Consider the following 26,896-nt stretch of genomic DNA (forward strand, 5'->3'; position numbering starts at 1 on the left):
GATCTAATCTGCCATTCTTGTGGATAAAGAAGCAGCATCTTTGAAGCAATAATTAACTTGAAGGCCATGCTGTAGCCATTACTCAGTAAAACAATCTTCAGCTTTGATGTATTTCAGCACAGAGAATGAAAGCGTGGGTTATAAAAACTCGTTAGGCATCCATCCTATGGGAAGTGAAATATGACCTTTTGTGCCCAGTGCCCTACCATCTGTGTCAAACCTATTGATAAACCTTTCCTGACAGGATGAAATACTGCTCCTGCAAAGGCATCCTTAACATAATGCGCCTCTACAGCATTTGGCTGCACTGGGTTTGAAAAACAACCTTTTATAATACACAGATGAATTTAGCATTTAAGAAGATTAATGGATTCATAAATAGCCTGGAAATCCAAACTCATTGAATTTAGTTCACGGAGCAGGTCAAATAGGCATTTATCAAACCATCTGGCATCTTTCTTCACTGGAAGAAAAAATGTGGCCTAGCTACAGATAGCTTGGGGAGCCACCACAACAAGGAATACGTGTTTTTCTCCATACTTAGAAATTGCTGGTGCTAATGATAAAGCAGTAGATCTTTTTGGACAGGGTGCTGCCCACCAAACCCAGCTGCTCACACGAACATGTCCTGAAGCCAGTGGAGATGCGGCCTTTTTGGTGACAAAATGCACGGGCACAGCTTGATGGGGGGAAAAAAGGAGGGAGAGAGGGTTCCATGTTTCACGAAGCAGCTGCTCCACCAGATTAGGAATGTGTGGTCATTTTGTGAAGGGGCAGGGACTGGGGGGGGCTAGGCTGGACCTGCCATGCACCAGCTTCTCACCCACAGACGCTGGGTTAAATAGCATTCATGGGCTTGCTGTGGCCCTTTTTGCTCTCAGCAGGCAAATAAAACTTGCTGCGAGTCAGAAACGGCTGACACCTGGGACTGCTAGACCATGGGGGCTTTCAACGCCTCTGGAGCATGTTGAATTGTTCATGAAAAGGTGAGGATGGGGGGGGGGGAAGTGTGTGTGGGGTGTTAAGGAAATTTTTGAAAGGGTTGTTTTAATTCATTTCCGGTTTTATTCTCATTTCATGACATTTTAGCCATAATAAAGGATTGTATGTGTCATATAGTTTCATATGAACGTGTACACCACAGTATGGTAAGCTACGTATAAGGATTTAATTAATTAAAATATCACACAGGTGTATTTCTATATAGTCTCTTTGTTTTTAAAGCATTGCTACTTAACACAGATGTAAGCACTGCCACTTTCTAAGTCAACATTTCTGTTCTTTGGGCTGTGATAAACACCTTGCCATTTGCTCTAGACTATTAAAGGGGCATTTTTGTGTACCCACTGAGCCTTCAAACAGAATTCTGGAGTAATTCAAGGATGTCAGAATAAAACCTTTTTGAGCAACTAATTTATTTTTGAGAGAAAAACATCAAATTGTTTTGTTCATGTGCTCTAATACAGAAAATATAAATCCTTCTGGTCAGAGTAGCAGCTTTCATTAAAGATTTCAATTACAAAGCATATAAGATGTCATATAAAAGAAAATGACAGCATGGTTGGTTAGCATTGTGTAATATGACATGCCATGTGATATACATTGGTGGTAGAAATGTAAAATATTTCCTACAGCCTGGCTGCATTCACCATATTCTGCTCCAGTTGTCAGGCCATGAAATAATCTATGAATAAAAACAATATACTCCTTGAAACAATAAATTTGTTGATAAAGAAGAACACATTTGAAACAGTCATTAATGAGTACGCCGCTGTGTTGAAATAGCTTTTCCTCTGAGACTTTTGATGAAAACGTGTCTCTCTGGTTTTCCTGCAGATGTGCCAGGGTAGCAGGGGGAGAAAGGATAAAAACCCCATCTGAGGTCTCAGCCAACACGCTGTCCTCACCCCAGACCCTCCCCAGGTGCCGTTCTCCTTTTTGCAAGAGATGGCGTAGCAGCCCCAGGTGGTGCCCAGGGCTAGGCAGGGACAGGGACTAAATGCTTAAGCAGGACCCATGCTCCAGGCAGCCCTTGGACTACTTGCTCTGGAAAACAACAACCGTAAGAAGTGCTGGGAGCTGAAAAGAGAAGGAGGCGGCTTTGCGGCCACCTTCCCCTGCCCCAGCAGAAGCCCCATCAGCCAGCCCATCCAGCTGCGTGGCGTTACTGAAGACCTCGGTGGTGTTTGACACCTCTTCAGGAAGGCCCATCTGGAGCAAGAGTTTAGAGATAAGGCTGTTGAACTTGCTCTCCGTGGTGGAGAAAGGCTCTCCGCTTGGGGTCGGGCTGTCGGACGTGATGTTTAGCTCCACCGGGTCGAGGCAGTACCCTTCTGGCGATCTGTCATAGAGCACGTCCATCAGGTCCATCCCAGCTACCGAGGATGGGGAGGCACAGGGGATGTCCCTGACGAGCCCGTAGCTCTCCATCCACTCCTTCAGCCACTCGATGCGGCAGTCGCACTCCCAGGGGTTGCGGAAGAGGTACAGCCGCCCCAAGAAGTACACGGGCTGGAAGACAGAAAAGGGCAGGGTCGTCAGGTTGTTGCTGTTCAGGTGCAAGGAGACCAGGCTGGTGAGGTTCTCGAAAGCCCCCTCCTCGATGTAGTTGATCCTGTTGCGGTCCAGGTACAGGACCTCCAGCTCCACCAGGTCCCGGAACCAGGTGTTGGAAACGTTCCTGAGGAAATTCCCCCCCAGGTTGAGCATTTTCAGGCACCTCAGGCCGTCAAAGGAGTTTTCTGGAAGCTCACTGATCAGGTTGTCGTTCAGGTACAGGTACTCCATCTTCCGGCAGCCCTGAAAAGCTCGCTCATGGATGACATTTATCCTGTTGTCCTGCAGGTTCAGGTATTTCAGCTTGATCAGGCCCTGCAGGGAGTTGTAGGCTACCGCCTCGATCCTGTTTCTCTCCAGGTAGACGTGGGTCAGGTTCTCCATGCCCCTGATGGCACCCGGGATCCTTCGGAAGTTGTTCTGGAAGCAGAGGAGCTCCTGCAGGGCGGGCAGCTCGATGAAGATCCTGTCCGGGATGTTGAAGAGGTTGCAGTCCGCCAGGTCCAGCTTGACCAGCCTCCTGAGGGCGGTGAAAGTCCGCGTGTGGAGGTAGCGGATGTACTCGTTGTGGGCCATCTTCAGCTCCATCAGGCTGGGCAGCCCCTTGAAAGCCCCCGGGGTGATGAAGGAGATGTTGTTGTGGTTGAGGGACAGCGACTTGAGGGAAGGCAACGTCCCGAAGGCCCTCTCGGCGAGGAACTTGATGCTGTTTTTATCCAGGTTGATGGAGGAGGCTTCGCAAGGGAACTCGCTGGGGATCTGCCCCAGCCCGGCACGGTCACAGAGGACGGAGCAGCTCCGCTCCTGGGTGCACACACAGCTGGCCGGGCAGGCCCGCACGCAGGCCCACACCGCGTGGGCACGGGGCACCCAGAGGATCACTGCCAGAGAGGGGCACGCCGACCCCGTGGAGGTGTGGGAGGAGAGAAAGGGGAGAGAGAAACATCGTTAGTAAATGTGTTAGGTGTGAGAGAAGATTGTGCTGTCCCTGCCTCCCTTCCAGCCAGGCTAATTGTCACCCGCCACTCATGTGTCCACGCTGATCAAGAAGCCCTTGTAAGCAATTCCTAGACATCTGCTGGTGGTTTATAAACCCTCTGAGAAAGGGTCAGGTCCCTACACCATCCTTTCTGAAGAGTTTCTCTCCCTAAGGGGGGGAATCATCTAGACTGGATGGAACAGGCTGCCCAGACAGGTTGTGGGGTCTCCTCCTTGGAGATCTTCAAAAGCCACTTGGACACGGTCCTGTGGCATGGACGGCCTGCTGTGGGTGGCCCTGCTTGAGCAGGGCTTGGAGCACTGACCTCTGAGGGTCTTTTCCAACCACAGGCACTCTGTGATTCTGTGACCACATCCCCCTGACTGGTCACCAAAAGCTGATGGGACAGGGTTTGGCCAGGGGAGCTGGCCGAGATGCTTTGAAGGCCATCAGCTGTGTGTGGGTTGTGGTGTTTCTGTGTGGGGAAGGGAGGAGGGCAGTGCATGCTTGTCCCAGCAGCGGGCAGGGGAGATCAGTTAGTTCCCTGGGGCAAGTCAATATTCATGCTTTTTGCTTCTTTCTTTTCTTTGTTCATAAATCTAGTGTTTTTCCACCAAAACCATGAGCTGGTGCAGCACTGTAAGTGGAACTGTCAGCTGCTAAGGATGCTGTACAGCATTTAAAAACAGATTCCTGTTACGTTTCAGTAGACAGACACGAGGAAAGACAAATTCAGGAGTATCGTTCAGATGCTTTCTTAGTGATCTCATCACAAATGAGATGCTCTGCACCCTCCAGCACAGTTTCTACTGTTCTGCCAATTCTCTAGACAGTCACCACAGTGTCTTAGGCTTGATGGGATCAGCCACTTCATCATTTTATCAGCATGACACCTGGGAGGTGTGTGGGTGCTGTGGTTTCTTTTCAAGTTAGTCCCAAGCAGGCAGATGTCCAACAAGGAAGAGAAGGTGAAAGCTCCTGGGGACAAATCAGAGAAGAACGAAAGGAATAGGAGACATCAGCCTGCTTTGACAGGCTTTTTTTTTTTGGGGGGGGGGTGGAAACACCTAGGCAACCAGGTGCCTAAGACATAAATTCGTTAGAGAGCAGGAACAGAAAACAGATCTCGTTTTGTAACTGCTCTCAAAGGCACATCCTACCTGCTCCTCGCTGTCACACCAGCAACCTCTCCATGCAGTCATTAGCAGGAAACAGTGGTACAGCTTCTGCATGATTTTGCTGCTGCTGCTGTTCGCTGGCTCCCACACAGGCACAACCCTTTCATACTTTTTACCATCTTTACCACCAGCCAGCTTTATTAACAGCATTGCTGGGACCACAGGAGCTCTGCCACGTGCTTGGTGAGCCCCAGGGACCGAAGGGCAAGGAAGGGGCTTTCCCCCACGCTCTGGCTTGCTGTCTGGAGGGGTGCTCCCGGCAGCAGGACCACCTCTCCCCACTGCTGTGCAGCACAGTGATTGCTCACTACAGCTGTGTTCCTGAGGGGATTCTTATTAAGCCAGACCTGTGAGGCGATGTGCCAGGCAGGCTCAGCAAACATTAATCTATTATTATTTTCGCAGCACCTAGGGCTTTAGTGCACGGACCAGATGACACTTTGAACCGTGTTTGCTCTGCCCTTCCTCCACCTTTTCTGAAAGCAACACGTGTGGTATGGCGCTTGTGAGTTTGCAGTGCCTGTGGCTTCTTCAGGCATGAGACCTGTGAAACCTGCCGCCTCGCAGGTCCCCGCTGACGGCATGTCAACTCAGCAGCGTCCCAGCCTGGGTCTGCTTGAACTGTCCCAGCCACTGAGCATGGAAAGCAGATCTAAATATGTGGAGGGAGCAACCCAGAAGGCCTTTAGCTCTGGCCTCTGTTGAAATTTGGGTCTCACCAAGCCTGGCGATGCTATCATGACTGGAGAATTAGCAAAACTTGATCTTGAGAATAGACAACAGTGAAGAACTTTGAGAGATGGAAAGGATTTTATGCAGGTTGTCATTGCTTGATTGCTTGTTCATATGATCTTCTCCTTTCTCCTGACCCCTTCTACTTATTCCTCAGCTGCAGCTAAAGGAAAGTTCCCCTCGTGCAGGGCCCTAGGTAGGCAATAAATGTAGATCCTAAGGCCAAGAGAGGGGACAACAAACCTCAGATGGCTCTGTCTTTGCACAAGGGCCTTGTCTTTGGCTGCCCTTTGCACCATTCCATGTTGTTGCGTGCAAACAGGGGCATGTGTTGGTTTTGATGCACAGTTACATAAACTGAGGTCCAGACAGATTAAGGATTTGCCTGTTCACAAACATTTGGCTGCAAGTGGCTGTCTGGAAACAACTGATGGAAGTACTGCTTCTGGAGCGAGAGCCTTTCACAGGCTCAGGATGACATCCAGCGGGGCTTATGTGCACAGGCTGTCCTACAGGTGAGGCTGTCCCAGGCAAGCTCAATGTTTACATTGAGCCACACTACATCTGCCCCAATCTCAGTCATGTCTCTGGCCTTTGGAGCAGACCTACCCCAGCAGCTATGTGCACTGTGTGCAGTGTAGAAGTGAACAAAATTCTCTCCTTCCACTCCCTGTTTGCTCTCTGATCGATTGATAAAGAAAAAGTGTGCACCCAAGCCGTTTTCCAGCCTGTTCTCTTTATGCACGAGGTATATTAGAGCTAAATCTAGGCCTTCTCGTGGCATTTCACAGCACAGGTTTAAGATGTCTATCTACAAACATAACTCTTCGCACTGTGCAGAACACAGAAAGCAAGCCCTTGAGGACCAGCCAACTAGAAAACACCCCCCTGCAACAGGAGCTCAGAGGAGCCCCTTGGCAGTGACTTTTTGTGTCATTCTCCCTCTTTCTCTTGCAAAGGAAATCTACCCAAATCCTCTGTCTGAACCCCACCAAACCCTCGGGCAAAGCTGCCGGTTGGAGCACAGGAGACCTGGTCTCCACTGTTGTTCAGATCTCCTCTGACCAACACAGCATGAAACATTCCTGCCTTGCCTTTCTTATTCTTTCCCCCAAAAGGATGCTCTTCGCTTTTAACACCGTGGCAGGCAGGGCAGCAGCTGGACAGTGCCTCCAGTTCATTGGCACAGATGTGTGCAGATGAGATGTGTGTTTAAAAAAAAAAAAAAAGGTGAAATATAGCATTAAGGTAAAAAATATTGGTGAGATTAAGGAATAAACAAAATTCCACCCAGGGATGATCTCTTTTGCTCTTTTACATAATATACTAATTCGGTATTTGAAAGGAAGAGTGAGAGACTAAAAAAAATATAATTGCAGAGATTGTAGAGGGATGAAGAGACAATGATTGCAGTAATTGAGTATCTAACCTACACCTTTCAGAACAATCTGTCTAACGCGCTACTGGGTAATGCAGAATAAGAGTACTACTCACCATTTAGAATGATGGCAAACATTACCTTGATTATTCACTAGTGGCATTTCAGGTCTGGCAGGCAAACGTGAGGGATCTAAAAGCACACGGGAAGCGCTGAGGCAGGTTTCAGCCTCTGTCATTTGCCTGCATCATTGTCCCACGGCAAGGTCTATGCTTAGAAAAAGGATCCTCTCACACACGGTTTTGAATCGATGCGGTCCCCAGCAATCCGCGCCCGCCTTCCTTCCACCACCGAGCTTCTGAGCGATTCCTGCAGCCTTTTGCTGATCTTTTTCACGAGCTGGTCCACATCCTGCCCGCCAGCTGTGCCAAGGGTGTGCTCCTACCTGAGGTGGGAACAGATCGCCAATGGTCAGGGACTGGCTGCCTCCCCAGGCAAGAAGTGCTGGCGCAGAGCATCGCCAGACTAGCACTGAGCAGCCCAAATGAAAATTCCCAGCAGAAAGCACCTAGATGCCTCACTTACCTGGCCAGGCTGTGGCTGTGTCCTCCCTCCTGCTCACAAGGCTGCCATTAGCTGCACGGGTCTGCCTCGGGAAAGTTGGCATTTTTTTTTCTCGCAAGCTATCATTTAATGGCAGGAAAATCCTCAGTATCAGAGGGGGGATTAGTGGAGATGGAAGAATATGTCTGTCCTCTAAAGCTCCAGAAGCAAAACAGGGATTGCAGACAAACTCCCCCCGCCCAACTACACTCCCCCCACCATAAAAAAAAATAATAAACCAGGCCAGAACTGGATGCCTGCCATTCAAACAGCATTACCCAAAGCCATTACTCCACTGCCTATTAGATAATGGCCAAGGGGGTGGGAGTGGAGGGTGCAGCCTAAATGTGATTATATTTGGGGGCAAGCACAGGCTTACGGTTGCAATTAATTGAGCTTTCCAAATAGGATGTCGGTGAGCTTTGCTCCTAAAGGAGGGGAAAAGGGACAGCAAACACAGGGAGCTTGCATGGTGTATGTGGCCCTGAGAATAACACTGCCCCATTGAAGGGAGCATTTTGCTTGTGGAGTTGCAGCTGGTGTGTGGAAATCGTCAGGACAGGTTTGGTACGTGGCAGCGTTTCAGCATTCAGGAGGTGAATTGTTTTTTAAAGCCTTTTCTGGCAGAATGATGACAGTCTCTGCGGAGAGTGGGGGCTGAGTGAGTGAGTTATCTCAGCCTCCCATGCCTCAGGTAATTGCGTTCAACATGTCAAAGGGAAAAATGGCTCTAGTCTTTATTTCCAAGTGAATTATTCTGCTTATTTTTTTTTCTTTCTTTTCTTTTTTTTTCCTTCCCCTCGGGAAATGGAATACCTGATTAATTTATGCTTGATACAGCAGGAAAGATTCGCCTGTGGACCAGCCTGCTGCTGCCTGGCTCTTCCTGCAAATTAAAGCAGCCAGCTGCATTATTTTGGCTTTGTCTTGGCTTTCCCTCAGTCTTAAGGCATCTGGCTGGCACCTCTCTAAAGTGACCTGCATCTAACCAGCATCCGAACAGGCTGGTGCTGCGGGGCAGGCTGGAGGGAAGGGGCTGACCCACACAGCACTGAGTTTATCCGAAGGAAGCGTGCCTATGGGGTGCTGAGTTGGGGCTCGCGTGCCTCTCCCCACCACCTGCAGGTCCACCCCCATCCTGCCCACTTGCTCTACACCCTGCTGACTGCACTCCGGAGGAAAGAGATTTGCAAAGCCCACCTGGGTGCGTTGCAGTCACCGCCACTGAGACGAAGCTGCTGGAGACCTCGTGGGGACAAAAGTGCCACGGGCTGGGCACTCACCAGCTGGTGTATTCCCTTTAGGTCCTGGTTCTCGTGAGAATAGCAGGAAATCACAACCTGTCTGCTTGCAGAAAGCAGATTGTGAGGGGAGAAGCTTTAGTCCTGTCTCCTTTTTCCCCACAATGCGGACAAGCAGTGGAGGCAGTGGGTCAGCAGGGAGGGTATGCTGGGCTCAGGGGCAACCTGGTGTGTGAGCCATCAGCAGCTCCCCAGGGGCTGGACCTGCTGTTTGGTTTGCAAAACAGCAACAAATCTGCTTGTCACAAGCAAGGAGGGGCTGCTCTGTACCAGGTAAGCAGAGTTTTGCTGCGATGTGCACGCTCTCCTGTGCCTCCCTGCTCTTCTTCCACAACAGGCAATGGGGACTAGCAGGTCCTGGGGGCTCGAGGGAGCTGTTAAACTGAGAGCTGCGTGCACCTCAGCAGTCACATCTAGGGGTGACAGTGGCAGGATGTTGCAAAATCAGCAGCCCCGGCAGCAATGCTGCAGAAGCACCTGGAGGCAGCAGCACCTGCAGCAGCCCACGTGCTGCCCCGTGCTGATAGCAGCAGCTCCGAGGATGGCAGCAGCACATTTCCATGTGTCACCGACCCTCACGAGCCCACGCATGCCTCTCGACCACAGCACTGAGAAGATGCGACCGCCTCGGCGCAAGCAAAGTTGGGGAGGCTGCTGTGGGGAGCACTGAGGTCTCCATTTCTGGGAAACTCTCTGGCTGTGGGCAGCCAGCTGGCCAGCAAGCATTGCTGTGTGAGCAGGGCCCCAGAGGAGTGTCAAGCTCACCACCACAGTGCCTTCTGCCAGCCCTTGCAGCTCCAGCTTCGTTTTCTGACCACCCGTGGTGCCGAAATGAGATGGCAACGTGAGAAAGAGGTCTGGTGAGAAGTTTCCAGTCTGCTCAGGCAGAAAAGCTTGTCTACCGAGGGGTAGATAAAAGAGGCTTGTGTTTGAAAAAAAAAATAAAGAAAAAAAAAAGAAAACAACTCGGGCTTTAAACCACACCTTGACATTTGTCAGAGCGTGACTCAGGGCTGGTTGGTGAGGGCTTGGGGCTGGGAGCAGCCCTCACTGCTGCCCCTCTGCCCCGCCAATGCTTTGCCACCAAGCGCTCCTCCTCATGAGCTGTGCTGCCACTGGGAAGAAAAAGAAGAAGTAAATAATGTCTTCATCTGATCTTCTGGTGAAAGAATTAAAGAATCTGGAGAATAAAAGACTTCGGAGCATGACCTGGAGGAGTCCACCCTGCTCAGGCAGCACATGCCGGCCGGCCGCCCTGGCTCAGCTCCGTGGGCACACCTCGCAGGGCCAGCCCCCTCACTCCTCCACGTGTTTCGCTTGAAAACTTCACGTAGGTTAAGGGTTTAGCCGTGCTCCCCACCAGCAAGCACTGCTGCTGGTTACACAGGCTGCTGGCCACCACCTGCGGTCCCTGCGTCACCACCGGTGGCACCAGGGCCCTGTGTCCCCTCACCCGACCCCGGCCTCGGTTTCCTGCGCAGCTGGGTGCCCGCTTCCCTCTTCCCATGGCAGCAGCTGTCCTGCACACCCCAACAGCCTTAGGAAGAAATCCCGAATTGTATAATCCCTGCTGGTGCTTCCTGAGGCCCTTCGGGGAACCGTTCGTGCTGCTGCAGCCCTACCAACACTCCTCATCGCTGTGGGGTCGGAGGGACTTGCATGGAGACCTTCCATCCATTTCAGCCATAAACCCGCCTCACCCCAAAGACCAGTTCGGTGCTTTTAGCCCCCAGTTCACACCAGCAGCCTCTGCTGAGTGACCTCGTCTTCCCCCTGGGCAGGCATTACAGGCCAAAGCACAGCCCGCTGTATGGTTTCTCCTTCACTGGGCTGGCCTGGGCTTCCATGCTGAGCCCCAACCTGCGTCCCCACACGGGCAGAGCTGCACCACAGCCATACCCTGTGGTGGGAGCAGAGACCCAGGAGCCTGGAGCCAGCAGCACGAGCGTCTTGTGAAAGGGAACAGCACACTCTAGAGTAGGGAGTTTGAAGCAAACGCAGCGCACCGCAAACCACAGGCTAGGGCACTGTCAGACAGCCCAAACCCCCGCCGACAGCGCAGTGACACCTCAGGCTGACCGCAGACAAAGCAAAGAGCTTTTCTTACCCCGGGGACAGACCGTGGCTCCATCAAGGTCAACACCCCCACACTGCCTGGTGCGAGGGTTTGCTGATGGCATCCTGGCCACAGCAGCTCATGGGGTCTCTCCCAGCCTGTCCGTCTGACCCGGTTTCATGTCCTGCTCGTGCTCATCAACCATGGCACTTCCTACAAGGCAGGAGTAGCCATAGGTACCCACCCACCCTCGAAGCAAGCTCCCACCTCCTGTCACAGTACTGCAGCACAGGGAGAACATCGCTGGGGTTATGGGGACGCTCCCTCCCATACCCAGAGCAGCCCTGGGGAGGGAGAGGGAATCTGGCTCTCTGTTAACCAAAGCTGAGGGCTTGAATCTGCATCTCCCACCTCTCCACTCCGAGTCTTGGCCTCGACTACATTTCTTTTTCCTCAAGCCGGCTGGCCATACTCAGATGTTTAATTTCAGGGACAAATGGTTGCTGGTAAAACTTGACCTGGGGCCGGGCTGCTGCTGTCTTCCCCTGCTTCTGCCTTCGAGCAGCTGCTGCTCGTGTCCCACAGGCAGACAGGGAGATGGCACGGCCAGCAGTGCCAGATCCAGCCAGCCTGCCCTATTTCCTGTAGGGATGGCACGTAGGGATGCAGGGCCTGCGGTCCTGGGCTCAAGCAGCTTGTCCTGGCTGCCCTGCCCCAGCCCTGCAGGGTCATTTCTGTCCTGTGTGACAAGCCCAGAGATGCTTTTCTCTTGCTCAGCTCCTTGGGCTGCACTTTCCCCAGGCTGCCAGCAGCTTTCAGTTCCTTGTTAGCCGATGGAAACGCTTCACCATTCCCTCGCGGCTGGCAAGTCCATCCATCTTCATAAAGCCGCTTCCACAGCCCTGCAAACACCTTTTGGAATAGCCTCTCTACAGCCAACCCACAGCGTGCGATATGTTATTGAAGCCAACAGCCCCCCAGGCCTCGGCAGGCAGGTTATTTACCTCCTGGTGATTAACATCTCCCACCAACGTGGCAGGATCAGTGCTGCCTCCTCCCCCTCGTACAGCACAGACATCTGGGGCTTGTTCACCACTTACCTGGCCCCGCATCAGGAGCCTGCTCTGCAGCCAGCTCAGGTGCTTGGTGGGAGCAAAGCAGAAGCTCTCCTGGGCCATGGCACCATGCTGCAAGGTAATTTGTGCTCTGCTTGCTGTCCTACTTCCCCACTGGACTACTGCTTCTGAGCCCCAGGTAACATGGGGCACCCCATCACACAAAGCACTCGTCGTTACCTGTTAATTGATACACAAGGATAATTTTGTTGTCTAACCTAGGTGCCGGCAGATAGGAAAGAAGCCAATCACCTATGCAGAAGTGAACTTCAACAGCGTAATCATCAGCACACTAAGCAGACGGTTAGCACAGTTTGCACTTGCAGGTGATCTGGAAGATTTGTTAAATGAACTTACCATGCCTTCCCAAGCATATAATCAAAATGGAAACGCATTCACCGAATAATCGAGCCCCAGATCGAGAACTTGGCTGAAAACACAGCAGGAGAACTCACTAAAAGCTTTTCATCGTGGCCGAGTCCTCCCTCAGCCACGCACACACCTTTCACCCCCTCCTAGCCAAGGAACTAGCACGAGGAAGCCTGCAGCAGTGACAGCTTCCTGCAGGGGTGCTGAGCAGGTAAGCTGCGTGCAGAACCACTGAGAACTGCTGGCCCGTGGGCGAGGGACAGAGAAAGTCGGGCAGCCCAAACTTCTCCTTGCTCTTGTCAGAAAAGCTGTGCTAGCACCAGCTGCGCTTTAGCAACAAGTGTGTTGCAACAAGTTGCTGGCGCTACCGTGCCCGCTCTGCGTTGTAACAGAGAACATCTGCTGCGCGAGGACGGTGGGAAACAGCAGACACTGAGGAGGTGAACACCACGCAGAAGAGGCAGGGGAACGTACAGGCTGCAGAACCGCATCGCTCAAGCGGAGCCGTGAGAAAGGTGAAGGGAGCGCTAGAAGTGCAGCATTAAAAATAAATCACACCAGGGCTCTGCAAGACACCGCAGCCCTCAAAAAAAAAAAAAAAAAATTCTACACAGAAATTTTTACTATGGTTATTGGTTCCTTTTGATTTCGGCAGAGCTTTCACACTTCTCCTCTGAGAAGTTGTGCCGGGGACACACATGGAGCATGTGCGGGTGCAGGTGTGGGATGGGGAAGTGGCACCGTGCCTGGCACTGCTTGGCTGCACCCACCTGCATCCTAGTGCCTCACAGGGCAGGACAGCAGAGTGAAGGACCACCAAGGGCCACCAAAGGCCATCTCCTTTCCTGTCCCCACTCCTATGCCACAGATGGGTGGAGGAAACCCAGGAGATCAGGGAGCCTGGTCCTGTCCTGGGGTCACCTCGTGAGGAAAGCCAGGATCATTTAATCTCCCACGACGTTCCCACACATCTCCTGAACTCATAATTTGTCTCCTTGCTCCCTTGGCAGGTGACAGCACACTTTTGCAGCTCACCACTGCAGGGTTTGAGGCAGCAGCCGCGTCCCAAGCTCCTGAAGCAGCTCAGCTCACAGCCCTGGCCACGCATCCCTGCACCCCGCAGGACACCCAAAAAACATCCTCACCCTCCTTGGTGCTTGGTGAGCACTGCCAGAAGCTGTTTGGGTGCATTTGGTGGCAGCCACCCACACTCTCCACTGTCAGAGCAATGGGTGCGAGCTGGGAAAGATAGGAAATCTTGCTGCTTGGGACTGCCACTATGATTTTTAGTGGTGCATTCTGAAAGTTGCAAAATAACGAGTAGGTTGTGGAACTGATGAATTAAAAAACTTAAAACTATGCTCCAAGCAGCCCTGGGCTTTGTACTGGCCAGCAGCAGAGGCGAGGTTTTTGCTTTCCGTGGTGTGGGGAGAGGCAAACCCACAGCCCGCCATCCTCTGAAGAAGTGCCCTAACAGCAGGCAGCTGCGGACTGGCGTGGATCAGAAGAGGACTGTCACCCCCTCCTGTCGAAACCGTGACACTGTGCTGCACGATTCACAGATACTGCCAGGAGGTTTCTGCGTGGCAGAAATGCACCGAAATAGCAGCGGGGCTCTTGCAAACACGTCCAGGGGGGTGTGGCGGTGGGGGAAGCGTTGCCTTCTGTTTCCTGGACAGCTTCTGCATTTTGCACAGTACCATCCTATGAATAAAATGCAGAAGCACCCTCCGGAGCAGAGAGCAGACCCCAGGAAAAACTCCCCGTGCACCATGCACCGAAAGTTCCCCTTGCAGCCAGCCCTGGCCACATGCAGCCCCCTCAGGTCCAGCCTGCCTGGCTTGACAGACACTCAAACAGATTAAAAAAATAAGCAAATAAAACCTCAAGGTCCACAGTCAGTGGGCACCAGTGGAGCAGGAGCTGCAAAGGTGAAAGTTTCGTGCTGTAAATAATCTCTGGTTTGGGTACTCACGTCCCTATGGCAGCTCCCAGGTGGGTGGGAAGGACCCAGCAGGATGGGGAAGGGGCAGCATCTCTAGGAGCCCCCCCAGCACCACTGCCATCGTGCAGGTGGCATGGGAGGCAGCAAGATCAACAGAAACCCCGACCGAGAGATGAAGAGGCAGTTTTGGAGCAAATCTGACACGAGGCAAGAAAGCTCAGTCAGGGCCAAATTGAAAATTAACAGGTAATTAGTCTCTAATGTGAGCTAATCGTGTCTAGGGGAGGACTTAATTAAACGGGGGAATTAAATCACCAAGAACGTGCGGAGTGGCCGCTCCTGATGGGATTCGGCTAATGAGCCGATAATCGCATCGGCTGCGTTTTGTTTCCTTCTCCTCTGGACGCAGGAGGCAGGGAGCCGGGGAGCGAGCACTGCCAGGACGCCTGCACCTTACGCCCGGTCTCGGGATAAAATCCCTAATAAAATCCCACCTGCCCGGTGCCGCCGGGTGCGGGCACGGCACCCTCATTTCTGTCCAATTAGCCAGTGGGGGGTGTTTATGGCAGTGTCATGCTCCTCTGACAGCTCCGTGCCAGCTGCAGGAAGAGAAACGCTATCCAGCCCCGCAGAGCCGCGCGGGCAGCCACCGCCTGACCTGCCACGAAGCCTGCCAGCACCAAAATAACTTCTCAGAAACACGCGGACACGTCTGAACAGGCAGGGTGTGCCAGGACTGGATCAGCACTTTGCATCACAGGGGTTGCGGCGCCCGCGATCTGGCCTGAAGAGCCCTAAATTTGGATCTGCTTGGATTTGCTGGATCTTCAAACCGGTGCCCGAGCTCACCTTTCAGCTCCGACATCCCCTTACGCTGCCGCGTGCCAAAGCCCGCAGCAACCCTCCTGGATGGAAAAACCCCAGGCACTCCAGGGCAGTGACTAACTTGTGGCACCTCTGATGGGATGACTTGTAATGGGAGAGGCTCTGAAAGTGAAATAAGGCCAAATCCGGGTGGAACTGAGGAGAGCAGTTAAATTACCTAACCAGCGCACAGGCTTGTGTTTTTCCACACGCGAACGGAGGCTGAAGGAGGCAAATCAGAAGCTTACAGCCCCCTCAGCAAGTGAAAATCACTCCTGCTGAATTATAAAAAGCCTCTCCGAGTGGTGTCAGGATTTTCCCTGATGCTGCGTTTGCTTGCCCGTGGTAACACAACCTGACGGCTCGGAGAAATTTTGCAGTTTGTGCCTGAGCGGTGGTGATAATAAAAAAAAAGCCAAACAAGAAAGCTGCCAGTCTGTGTTAGCGAGTTCACATTACAGAACAAAATATTCCCTCCTGGAACACGCTGGGCCTTATGCAGATTCAACTTCGCTGGGTGACGCAAATGCTGTAAAAACAACTCTGAGTCATAGAATAAAATCACATAATTCCCCCAAGCCAAATAAGGACAAAATTCAGCCCACACAGCCCTGACTTCCCACTTTCTTGGTAGTAATAACTTTGTTTACCATCCCCTTCTAAGCAATACCACCTCCCTTGCTCTCGTGGCAAGTCTGGTTGCCTATCACTCGAGCCTATAGCCTGTGTAAATATTGGTATTGGTACTGTAAACACCAAAGTCCTGCCCCAGTATCTGCATGGCCTAATGCAAAGCCTGCTGCACCCACGTTGGGATTAACTTTGCTAATTGGTATGAAGTCTTTACGAGGAATCTGGAAGACGTTCTCCCAGGCTGTCTGCATTTTTATTTCATTTTTTCACCAGAAGTCTGTTTGCAGCCAGTCAGAGCCAGGCTCGGATATCTTGTAAACGTAACACAGCATTACACAAGCAGCACTTGGTGCTCTTAGCCTTTAGGATGTGTTTCCATTTCCTAATACAACTAAATATACTGTTTCACCACCAGATTTCCTGCGCACCATATTGAGCGCAGCCTCATGCAAAGAGTCCTGCAGCTTGTAAACAAAGCCTTCAGACCCGGTCTGGAGGTGGTGCCAATCACAACCACTTTACTGCTGTCATTTTGCATCAGCAACCGCGGGGCTTTCCACGTTGAAACCTTCAGAACATTTTCTTAACAGGGTGGGAGGAGCGGCGGAAGAAGAGCTGCGCATAATAAACAAGATGCAATACAGCTGCAGTGTGTGCGAGCACATTGTTAGATTTATTTTGGGCGTCCTCGATTTTCCTTCTCCCTGACTTGACAGCATTATTCGTGACAGCCAAGTGACTGTGCTGGAAATACAGGTTGTAATGTTCTCATGGTAATGCGCCACAGCTTGATCTAAATGTAAAGCAAATATGAGCCGTTTGTGCCCTTACTAGGTACAACTGCACCTCTTTAGGGTCTGGTTTGGGAGACAGAGTGGCGTACCCTGGCTTTACATTTTGCAAAGCCGAGCCTCTTCAAATGGGCATGAAGATCACGATTTGCCTGTGTGTTGTCACTGTCCAACACCTGTACAAAACACATGTGCCCAGTTCAGGCGTGGAGGCGCTCCCGAAGCCATTAACATAGCAAAGAAAAAACGCTCTGCATTTGGTATTCATACTCCAGAAGGAACGAGCTGTGCCGTGAGCCACCAGCGCTTTAACTCATCCCTTCCCTGCGAGGCTGCAGCTTCAGGCAGCACACGCACGCTCGCCCAGCTGCACCCACGTGTCGGCTTTTTGTCTGAGCAGCCCTCCTTCCCTCTGCTTCCCCGCGCCTAAGCATCATCCAAGTTACCCCTAGTAACTGAATATATTTACTGAACGCAGCTGAGGTCTCCAAGAACACAAGAGACCAAACGCACATTTTACATTTTTCTGTTTGACAGTAACAGTTAGGGACTTGAGGCATGTTTTCCACTTCTGTTTTTTAAATACTGTCAATTCGGTCTGGTTTTAATGCTGTGTTTTTTTTCCAGGAGGATCTACCAGATTTCTGACAGAGGATACATCATCACCTGTGTGTCACTTGACTAACAAAAAAAAATAAAGTGATTAATTCAGCCCCTTTAAAAAACCTGTATCATCAAAATTAATGTAGCACAAATGTTTGAGAACTGTTGAAAAAAAAATTACTATTAAAGCTCCATGACTCTTGTCTTTTTGATTAACGAAAAGCAGTTTTACACTTCTGAGGCCTCCCATGCCGTATTCTTAAGAGAGATGAAAAAGGCAGGAAATAGTCTACCTGACATTCCTCATTTGGGGAGAAAAAGAAACACAGTGTTCAGTGTTCCTTTATATATCATAAACTAGCTGAAAAGAAATGACTGAGTTTTCTGCTTTCTCACCAAATTTAATCTACTGATAAGCCTGGAAAACTCAGTGCTTTCACCTGGGACATGAAAAATCCAAGAGAAAGAATAAGCAAACATCTCTAAACAAGCGAAGGGCATTGTTCACACCAAACCATCCCAGCATATTGTCTGCAGTGCTGTATATGAGCTCAAACTGGGGGCCCAGCAGTAACTCCAACTGGGATAAATCATATATATATTTCTCCAATACAGTACTCACTACAGTAAATGCCAAGGAGCTAACAGAAATTTCCTCCAAATACCTTTATTCACCTGACTTAAACTGTCATAAATGCACTGTCATGGGATTTGTGGTAAGTGCTGGCTTTTCTTTTTCACTAACAAGAATGACTTAATTGAGATTTATACAAATGGGTTTTGTGGCAAATGGGTAACACGCCTTTGCTGCTCAAATACTTGTTTCTTTACCTGTAAATAGATAAGAATCAAGCATGAAGTTTACAGCCCAGGAAGGTCACTGGAGCACTTTGCCCCTATAAAGCCACATGCAGCCAAATCCTCTTTTAGCTTTGCACGCCTGAGGCTACATAAATAGGAGGTGCCATGTAAACACCAGTCCATCCCTGGGCCAGTGATGGATTTTATGACCTTTGCCTTTCATCTCACATCTCCCGCTTCTCTAACTCACATCAAAAGCAGCGTTTCCACGCCTGAGGTACAGAAGAAGAGCAGAGATGTGCTCACAAACCTGCCAGGGCTGACTCCGGCACCGACCGCGTCATTCTGCAGCGGGCACTTGTTGCTCCTCCTGTCAGTCACCAGACCACGGTGCACACAGTTTCCCAGCTGTCATGCTGAATATTTCAAATGGCTGCTTTTTTGCCAAGTCAGAACACATTCACAAACCAAGAGGTCACCTCAGGACAAAGCCCGTCCAGGAAAAAGCCTGTTTCTATTTTGGCACAGCAGCTTGGAGCAAGAGGGTACAGAGCCCAAGGTTGTCACAGCTGGATTCTGTGTGTGGAGGAGGTTTAAAACACAGATTTAGGTAGCCCTGGAATGTCCTAAAGCAAATGACACTGTCAAAGCCCACAGGTGATACACTTCAGGGAGATCAGAGGAAAAGCAGGCCTAACAAAGTGCTGTGAAGCATCCTCCCTAAGAAGCTCTCTCACTACCATCAATCTGTATGAATTATAGAGTTAATCCTCCATACTATGTATTTGTACATGTATAGCACTTCAGGTAAGAGACTACTCCACTGGATGCTATACAAACATGGGACGAGAGGCTGCAGGACCACAGGGTTTTCCTGCACGCCACATGGATTTCTTGCTGGCTCACAACTCCGTTGCTGGAGATGGGAGGCAAGTGGAGCACCACAGCATGCTTTTACCTCCTCCCCCCTGAGCAGCACAGGGGAACGGGGAATGGTGGCTGCGGTCAGTCTCTAGCATTTTGTCTCTGACGCTCCCTCAGGGTCCCTCCCTGTCCCTGCTCCCCGTGGGGTCCCTCCCACGGGATGTTGTCCTTCCCCTGTGGGGGCTGCCCACAGGCAGCAGCTCTTCAAGCACTGCTCCCACATGGCTCCGTCCCACGGGGTCCATCCATCCCCAGTGTCACTCCCCGGCTCAGCTCTGGCCAGCAGCAGGCCCCTTTTGGAGCCGGATGGAGCTGGCTCTGCTCTGACAGGGGGCAGCTGCTGGGCTCTGCTCACAGAGGCCTCCCATACAACCTCCCCCCACTGCCAAACCTTGCCACATAAACTCAATACAGTGATGAAAAGGAGGTATATCCCACAAGCGACAAGCTTAGACAAGGGATAAAAAGATGATCTGGAAGAGTTTAGACAGGAGCCCTGTGGGTGTTAAAGCTGGGAACAAGGTGAGAGAGAGATGGTGAAACAGATGGAAGAAGTTTGGAGGCTGGGACAGGTGCAGTTCCGTGACTTACACCCCTGTGCACTCTGAGGCCTCAGGTTTCCTCTGACCTGGCTTCATTCCACCAAAATACACAGGCACATGAGTAGCTGCAATACATGTGACACATGCCTCCACATAAAACCATGAACACTGGAACAGAAGAAAGTTTTGAAAGCATTTGAGTGTGCAAAAGCCTTGTCCAAGGCAAACTGAATTATCCCAAGTTAAATGACTCAAAATGGCTTAAATAACCCTCATGCTGGGAAGCAAACCAAGAGATGTCTGAAGTGGGAAGTGATACATAAGGACATTTAAAGTAAAAACGTGGTATGTTGCTCGTGAGGAGGGGGTACTCTGCACAGAAAGCCCAGGAGGGACTCACATCCATCACTCCTTTCTCACAGTATTTCTCTCCCCGGCTCTTGTCAGCACTAATCCAGGACATTTTCTCTACCCACAAAGCTGCTGGAGCACATCCTCCCGCTAGCCCATGGGTGTCAGCAGCCAGCCTGTACCAGTGCCAATGGACGCAGCTGCCACCCCTCCAACCTCCCCCACAAATCGGTGTCTCCAGCATTCCCTGCCTCACCCACCACAACTCACATCCTCACAGATCAGGACGCGCCACTGGGATCTGTCATGTTCTTCCCACATCCTACAAGCAGGCAGAGCCGCAGCTGTGATCTTATTCCCATTTTGCTATTGATGTCAAGGAACAAAGCCTATGCCACAGCTTGCTGCAGGAAGGTTGAGCTGCCTTTTTTTTTTTTTTCAAGGCATGAATTTCCCCCAAAGTGGCAGACCCAGAAAAAGGCTGGGTCTTAGAGAAAAAACTGCAAGCGCTAGGATGCTTTGGAAACACTGCCTCCATGCTTGGAAAATTGCTTTGCTAGAGCATTAACCAAGATGTTCTAACTCTAGCAAAGGCCTCAGCAAAATCAGCTTTGTATGGTACACAAAACCACAAAAGAAAAGTCCAAAGTAGAAGAGTCCACTTCAGTTTTCAAGAATCCAATAGAAGTTCTAACTACATTTCTGAGAGCAGGTCAGGGCTATAAATTCGATATCCTCTACAATCCATACACCAAATACAGGGGCTGCTGAGGCTGTATTTTCTAAATTGGTGCTAACTTCGTAAAATGAACATAGAAAAAAATACAATGAACAAGATAAAACTGCTGGCAGCCCAGCTGCACCTGCTGCTTGCTGGAGTTCAGCAGCTCACCCCCACATTTTTGTTGTCAGAGAACACCCACTCATGAGCTCTGAAGTTAGAGCATCCGAGTCCGAATCCATGTCACCCCCGTACTGAAATTTCCGGTTATATGACAAAGAAAATGGGGTGGCACATCGATGTGAAATGATGATAGAGCTGGTCAGGAATTCTTCAACAGAACTGTTTCGTGGCTGAAAGAAAATGCTGATTCTTAAAAAAAAAGGAAAAAAAAAAAAAGGTGTGTAAGATGATGCAATTGTAAGAAGTGGTTCAGAGATGTCAAAATGTCAACCTTGGGCATTTAAAAATAGTGCATTTTGAGAACTGGATTTAGAAAGAAAGGCACGTTAATGAGATTTCTAATACAGCGAACAAAAAATAGCCTGAAGTTAACAAACAACCCAAACTTAATATGACATGAAAGATGCTGCTATTTAGATCCTATGTTTTGAATCGGTATGGAGGAAAAAAATTAAAGTTGAAAGATTCCATGTAAAAGGGAAAATGCATCCCATCCAGGTCTAATTTTAAAAATACAGCACACTCTGGTAAAGAAAATTAAACATATCATGCAAATAAAAACTAGCTTCTTCCTTACTTCGGAGGTTATTTAGTCATTGCATTCTGGTATTTTTATACTACTGAAAAAAGCACTAAAAAAAGCATCTCTCAACATACAACTATATCTTCTCCTGAACTGCTAAGAATTCAGATGCTGAATAGCTCATAAAGCTATTTTGGAGGACTACGTGCAAATTTTTACAGCCATATCCATTACGGTTCCACCAGATAACTGCTCTGGGTTAAAAGAGCTCAACGACCCGGAGGAGCTATGTTTAAATAACCTAAAGTAGTAATTCTGTAAGGAAAAAAGCCTTGAACAGCAATACTCCTGTAGCTCAGACAGAACCTATTACTTACGAGATCCTACCTTAGCCTTGCAAACCCCTCATCTGGAGGCACGGATTTGTCCCCCACAAGTGCACCACAGCTATACCAAGAGAAACGATAGGAAGTTTCTGGCTTTAGAGAAAGCAGGTGGATGTACAAAAATATCCAAACCAAGCAGAGGTTGCAAATGGTGGCTGAAGAGTTTGGGGAAAAAAGGTTTCCCTGGTTCAGAAGGATGAGGGCAGATCTTTGGGACTCTAAGGAAGGCACACTGGTGGGGGGCTAAACCTAGCACAGAACTAATCCCTCACCACAGAGCATCTAGTGATTGCAGAAAGAGAATCACTCAACAGCCAGGGAAGCTGGAAGACTATGTACCACACAAAAATGTGAGCTCTAATTGAATCATCCACCTGGAAACTCATCTCTTATCCCTAAGCACAATATATCTGTGTAATTCTTAGTAAGTCTTTATCTAAACTGCAGCATACAGCGTGAACCTGCCTCCATTTCATGAGTGGTTTTGGCAAAGCATATCTCAAAATCTTGATTAACTCCTTTCAAAATCGCCCAGAGTTTTACAGCAAGAGATATGTCTTATCACGCAAGGACGTACCACCGAAAACCAGACCAGCGGTCACAGAAAACACCTCCTAACACCTTGATGATCACACAAAGCTCATCTTGCGTGGGGAACTTTTGATTCCCAGGGAGCTGCTGCTACAGGACTGACCACATTTCAAAGGATGGCTGCAGCCTGTTGGCTCCCAGGCTAAGACAGAGGGCCTCACGCTGCTCCCAGCTCCCCACGTCATCACAAAAGGAAATTGGTGTTTGCACAACAAGAGCAACGCGGGGTCACTCGCAGAGAATGCACTGACACTTTGGGCTTCTGGGTTCTGTTTCTAACTCGACCACTGGCCTCTTGCTTGGCTGCTTTGTGCTTATTCCCTGGCAACATTGGCTTTTTTTTTTTTTTTTTTAAAGCATGCTGAGACTTGTGAGAAGCACTGCAGAAGCTCCAGTGGTTGGGGTGGGGCCACCATCTAATTTATCTCTATAAAATAGGCATGTACTCGAGTCCCCTTGGGAATTGCTCCATTTTGTCCCTAAAGCATGTTGCAATTCCACAGAAGTCTAATGATCAGACTTCTCAGCAGTTTAAGGAGCAGGGAGGAGAGGATGTGTCCTTCTTTGGAATGGCTGCTAGGAAAGTCAAGGAAACTTTCAAGTGCATGATTCCACTCTATTGTTAGACCTGCACAACTGAAAACTACAAACACGCAGAGTTGTTTCACCCAGAGAATCCATAGCTTACCTTCTCCAAACACAGATGAATAGAAGAGAGCTGGGAAACCTCAACAACGCGGTGCTCTCTTTCCACGGGCTAGTCCTCAGCTTGGAAGTGCTTTTACATTTCTTCTGAGAACATTTCCCATAACTTGAATCTTATCTCTGACTAAGCTCAGCCCAAATGCGGTAAACAACTTTGATTACAACTCCTGGTCCCCTTAGTTTCTGGCCATTCCTTCTCTGTAAATAGCCCTTTCTAAATGCCTGCTTCCCTTGCTTCAAAGAAATGCTCTCAAACCACATGAACATCTGAGATCTCAAGCACTCAGAAGCAATATTTGCTTTTGCTTAGAGTGCAAGAAGAATTTACAAGAAGGAGACAAAAAAAAAAAAAAAAACAAAGTATACAATGGGAATTGAATTGGAAATAAGAAGTAATTATTTAAAAAATGCTATCTGAAATCTCATTTACTTGTCTTGTTATGCTGTCTCAAGGAATACGCTGAAAAGTCCCATGCTCTTACTAGGCAGATTTTTTTTCAAGCTGAATCCACCCGTAGATTGCTTTTCAAGTAGAAACTAGAAGTCCCAGCTGAGATGACAGATGAGATAGGATGGGGTGCCACAGTCTGTGCTTGAGAAAGTTCACATCTTACGCTGTGAGGACGAGCAAGACAGGAACAGTTGCAGCACGATGATGCAACTGACCCAAGGTATGCCTCGGAAGAGATGTCAGCTGTTTCGTGTCTTTGCCTAACCCTGATTCTCACTGCTTCCTCCTCAAGCTTATGGCTACGTCTTCCCCACCGAGACATCTACCGAAGGAGATGAGATCAGCTCCCTTGCTACTGAAAAAATCGCAAACAGTTTCTGTACTGAATGTCTTTAGGTGCATAATGCCAAAAGCTTTCTATCAATTTACTCCAGATTGTACCTAAGCCTTCCCTGCAAAGTCTGCATTCCTCAGCTATCAGAGCTTCTCCCTCGAAGAAATGATAAAACACCTCCCCTGGAAAATTTAGTTTGAACAAACCAGCGAGAACAAGGCTTCCACCATATCAAATATGTTGACACTGCCACTGTGCTGAAACCTGTACAGATCATTAACCAGATTCAGCACAGCGTAATCTGTGCTCTGAACATACTGCTTGAACATTTATTTGAACAACGGAACTCACTTGGCGGCAATATTTTTCTGCTAACAAACCCAGATGATACACATGGCAAATCTCCCCCAAAATGGCAGGATTAACACTGGATCCGTTCTTGACAAAATGCGGTTGAGAGCAGGATTTTAATTGCTTACAAACACTCTTTGCAGCGATGCAGCATGCCTTATGACTAAATATGCAATAGTTTCCTTCCAAGCTTATCCTAAACAGATAGCCAAGGCTGTCAGTGCTGTGGATCTTTTAAGTCTTCCCAATCTTCCCTAAATAATGCTAAGAAATGGCTAAGGCTATGAGTAGTGAACCAGATTCTGGCAGATGAACAAGTGGACGACTCTGCCACAACTCAGACTTTTCCTAGCCTTGGCTCTGGTCCAGGTCTGCTTTGTTAATCATCTGCAAGTTACCCCAGCTTACTGAGTAATATTCCTGTCAACTGGGAATAGTTATAGTAATGACTTTCTGGAGACTACTTACATGAGCACTGCAACATATGAGGCAAATAATTCAACAAAAGCAAGCAAACAACTAGGAGGCTGGCACGACCACAAAAATAATCCAAGCTGGTATGTTTCCTGACAAAAACGTTGAGTTTCATGCAGTATTTTTGTCATCTCTATAGCCTTAGCAATCTTTCCCTCAACAATAATCATAGAATCATCACAGGAGCGTTAAGGTTGGAAGAGACCTCCAAGATCATCTGGTCCAACCATCACCTTACCGCCAACGTCACCCACTAAACCACGTCCCTAAGCACCGCGTCCAACCTTGCCTTGAACGCCCCCAGGGATGGGGGCTCCACCACCTCCCTGGGCAACTTGTCCCAGTGCCTGACTGCTCTTTCTGAGCAGAAATGTCTCCTCATTTCCAACCTGAACCTCCCCTGGTGCAACTTGAGGCCATTTCCTCAAATCCTCTCACTAGTTACCTGTGAGAAGAGGCCAATCCCCAGCTCCCCACAGCTTCCTTTCAGGCAGTTGTAGAGAGCAATGAGGTCTCCCCTGAGCCTTCTCTTCTCCAGACTGAACACCCCCAGTTCCCCCAGCTGCTCCTCACAGGACTTGTGCTCCAGGTCTTTCACCAGCTTCCTAGCCCTTCTCTGCACCCGCTCAAGCACCTCCATGTCCTTCTTGTAGCGAGGGGCCCAAAGCTGAACATGGCACTCAAGGTATGGCCTCACCAGAGCTGAGTACAGGGGGACGATCACCTCCCTGCTCCTGCTGGCCATACTATTCCTGATCCAAGCCAGGATGCCATTAGTCTTCTTGGCCACCTGGGCACACTGCCAGCTCATGTTCAGGCAAGCATCAACCAGCAGCCCCAGATCCTTCTGCACAGCTTTCCAGCCACTCTTTCCCCAAGCCTGTAGCACTGCATGGGGTTGTTGCGGCTATAATGCAGGACCCAGCACTGAGCCATGTTGAGCCTCATCCCATTGGCCTCTGCCCGTTGATCCAACCTGTCCAGGTCCCTCTGCAGGGCCTTCCTACCCTCTGGCAGATCAACACTTCCCCCCAACTTGGTGTCATCTGCAAATTTACTGAGGTTACACTCAGTTCCCTCATCCAAGTCGTCAATAAAGATACTGAAGAAGATGGTCCCCAACACCAACCCCTGGGAACACCACTGGTGACCATTCACCAGCCAGATTTCACTCCAGCTATCCAGTTATCAATCACTGTCCGGTGAGGTTGACTTGTGTGATTCTACAACAGATTCAGTGAAGTGGATGAGCTCAGAACAGCATCGTGTGAAACTACAGACCTCTCACTTGCTCCCCCTCCCGAAGAATAAGCTAACACTCGAGATTTGTAGTTTAATAGAGCGCAGTAGCTAGCCACAGGTTATTTTCATGAACACACTGATCAGTATGAGCAACAGTGAACACTGCACTTGATGGGAGGATTCACAAACTCAGCAGGCTACAGACACACACTTTTAATGAGATATACAGCGCAACTTGATTGCCATGATGAGAGCCTCAGCTGCGTACTGCTTGCTCAAGCCTTTCTTGCACTTGGTCACTGCCTAGAGCTCATGCTAGCACCTAACAAAACCAAAATCCACATCACATTACTCTAACTCCATCCCATCCCCAGTCAAATAGATGGTTTCAAGACCATGGCTTGTATGCACTGGTCACAGAAGTCACACTGGCAGAAACAATTCTCCAAGAGGTAGTTGTTGCCACTTCCTAGCTTTTCTTTTTACCTCACAATTTCCCCACCCACCCTCTTTTCCTAGTTCTTAGGCAAAAGCTTCAAAAGTGCACTGATAAAGCACGATTTCCCGTGTGAGAAGATGCTCCGAGTTGCTTTTACTGGTGTCCTAACACTATATGCCACTTCCCCCACGGCCTAGTTTCAACCTCACACCGCTAGAGGGAAATTGTTCTAGCAAACAAGGTTTCATAGTACTTTTCATAGTACTTTTCCTCTCAAGTATTTCTGCCAAAATATAGCAACTTCCTCCTTCCATTTTCACATAGCTAGCAGAGTTCACTCTCCTTTATGCTATTACCACGAACCTGTACATTCCCTGGTACAGAGTGTTGCCTACAGGTCTGGCCTAGAGCTGCTTCCTTGTTCCTGTATCTTCAGCTGCCCTGTGACTTCTGCCACACCTGTGCTGCCTGCAGTGGCTTTCACCAGGAACAAGCCTCGTTCTCAAGCAATAAACACAAATCCTTATGCTTGAGGCTCAACTGCTGGGTCCCATGGGCCACCTCTGCACTGCACAATGTTTCACCAGGTTACCTCCCAGCTGTGGTTCAGAATTTCCAGGACTTCAAGCTACCTGATAAACAAGAGGGTAAAGAGCTGCCACGTTAGAGCTTCTGGAAGATATTTAAGTGCATGCTGCACATCCAGGGACATAGCATGACAACACAAAGCCCTGCAGGATGAGGTTGGTAATTAGCACAAGTCTAAAGCAGGTAA

The 26,896-nt window shown here is 49.5% G+C and overlaps 1 protein-coding gene across 1 annotated transcript; it reads right to left on the reverse strand.

Annotated features, from left to right (window-relative positions):
• Positions 1-1,988: 1,988 nt before the first annotated feature.
• NYX (nyctalopin) lies at positions 1,989-7,526 on the reverse strand. The gene is made up of 3 exons (XM_032199792.1): positions 7,409-7,526; positions 6,940-7,268; positions 1,989-3,437 (listed from the first exon to the last, which is right to left on the reverse strand). The coding sequence occupies exons 2-3, from the start codon at positions 6,959-6,961 to the stop codon at positions 2,038-2,040; spliced, it is 1,422 nt and encodes a 473-aa protein (XP_032055683.1). The 5' UTR covers positions 6,962-7,268; positions 7,409-7,526; the 3' UTR covers positions 1,989-2,037.
• Between the last annotated feature and the right edge of the window lie 19,370 nt (positions 7,527-26,896).

Source organism: Aythya fuligula, chromosome 1, assembly GCF_009819795.1.
Source record: "Aythya fuligula isolate bAytFul2 chromosome 1, bAytFul2.pri, whole genome shotgun sequence".
Taxonomy (NCBI): Eukaryota; Metazoa; Chordata; class Aves; order Anseriformes; family Anatidae; genus Aythya; species Aythya fuligula.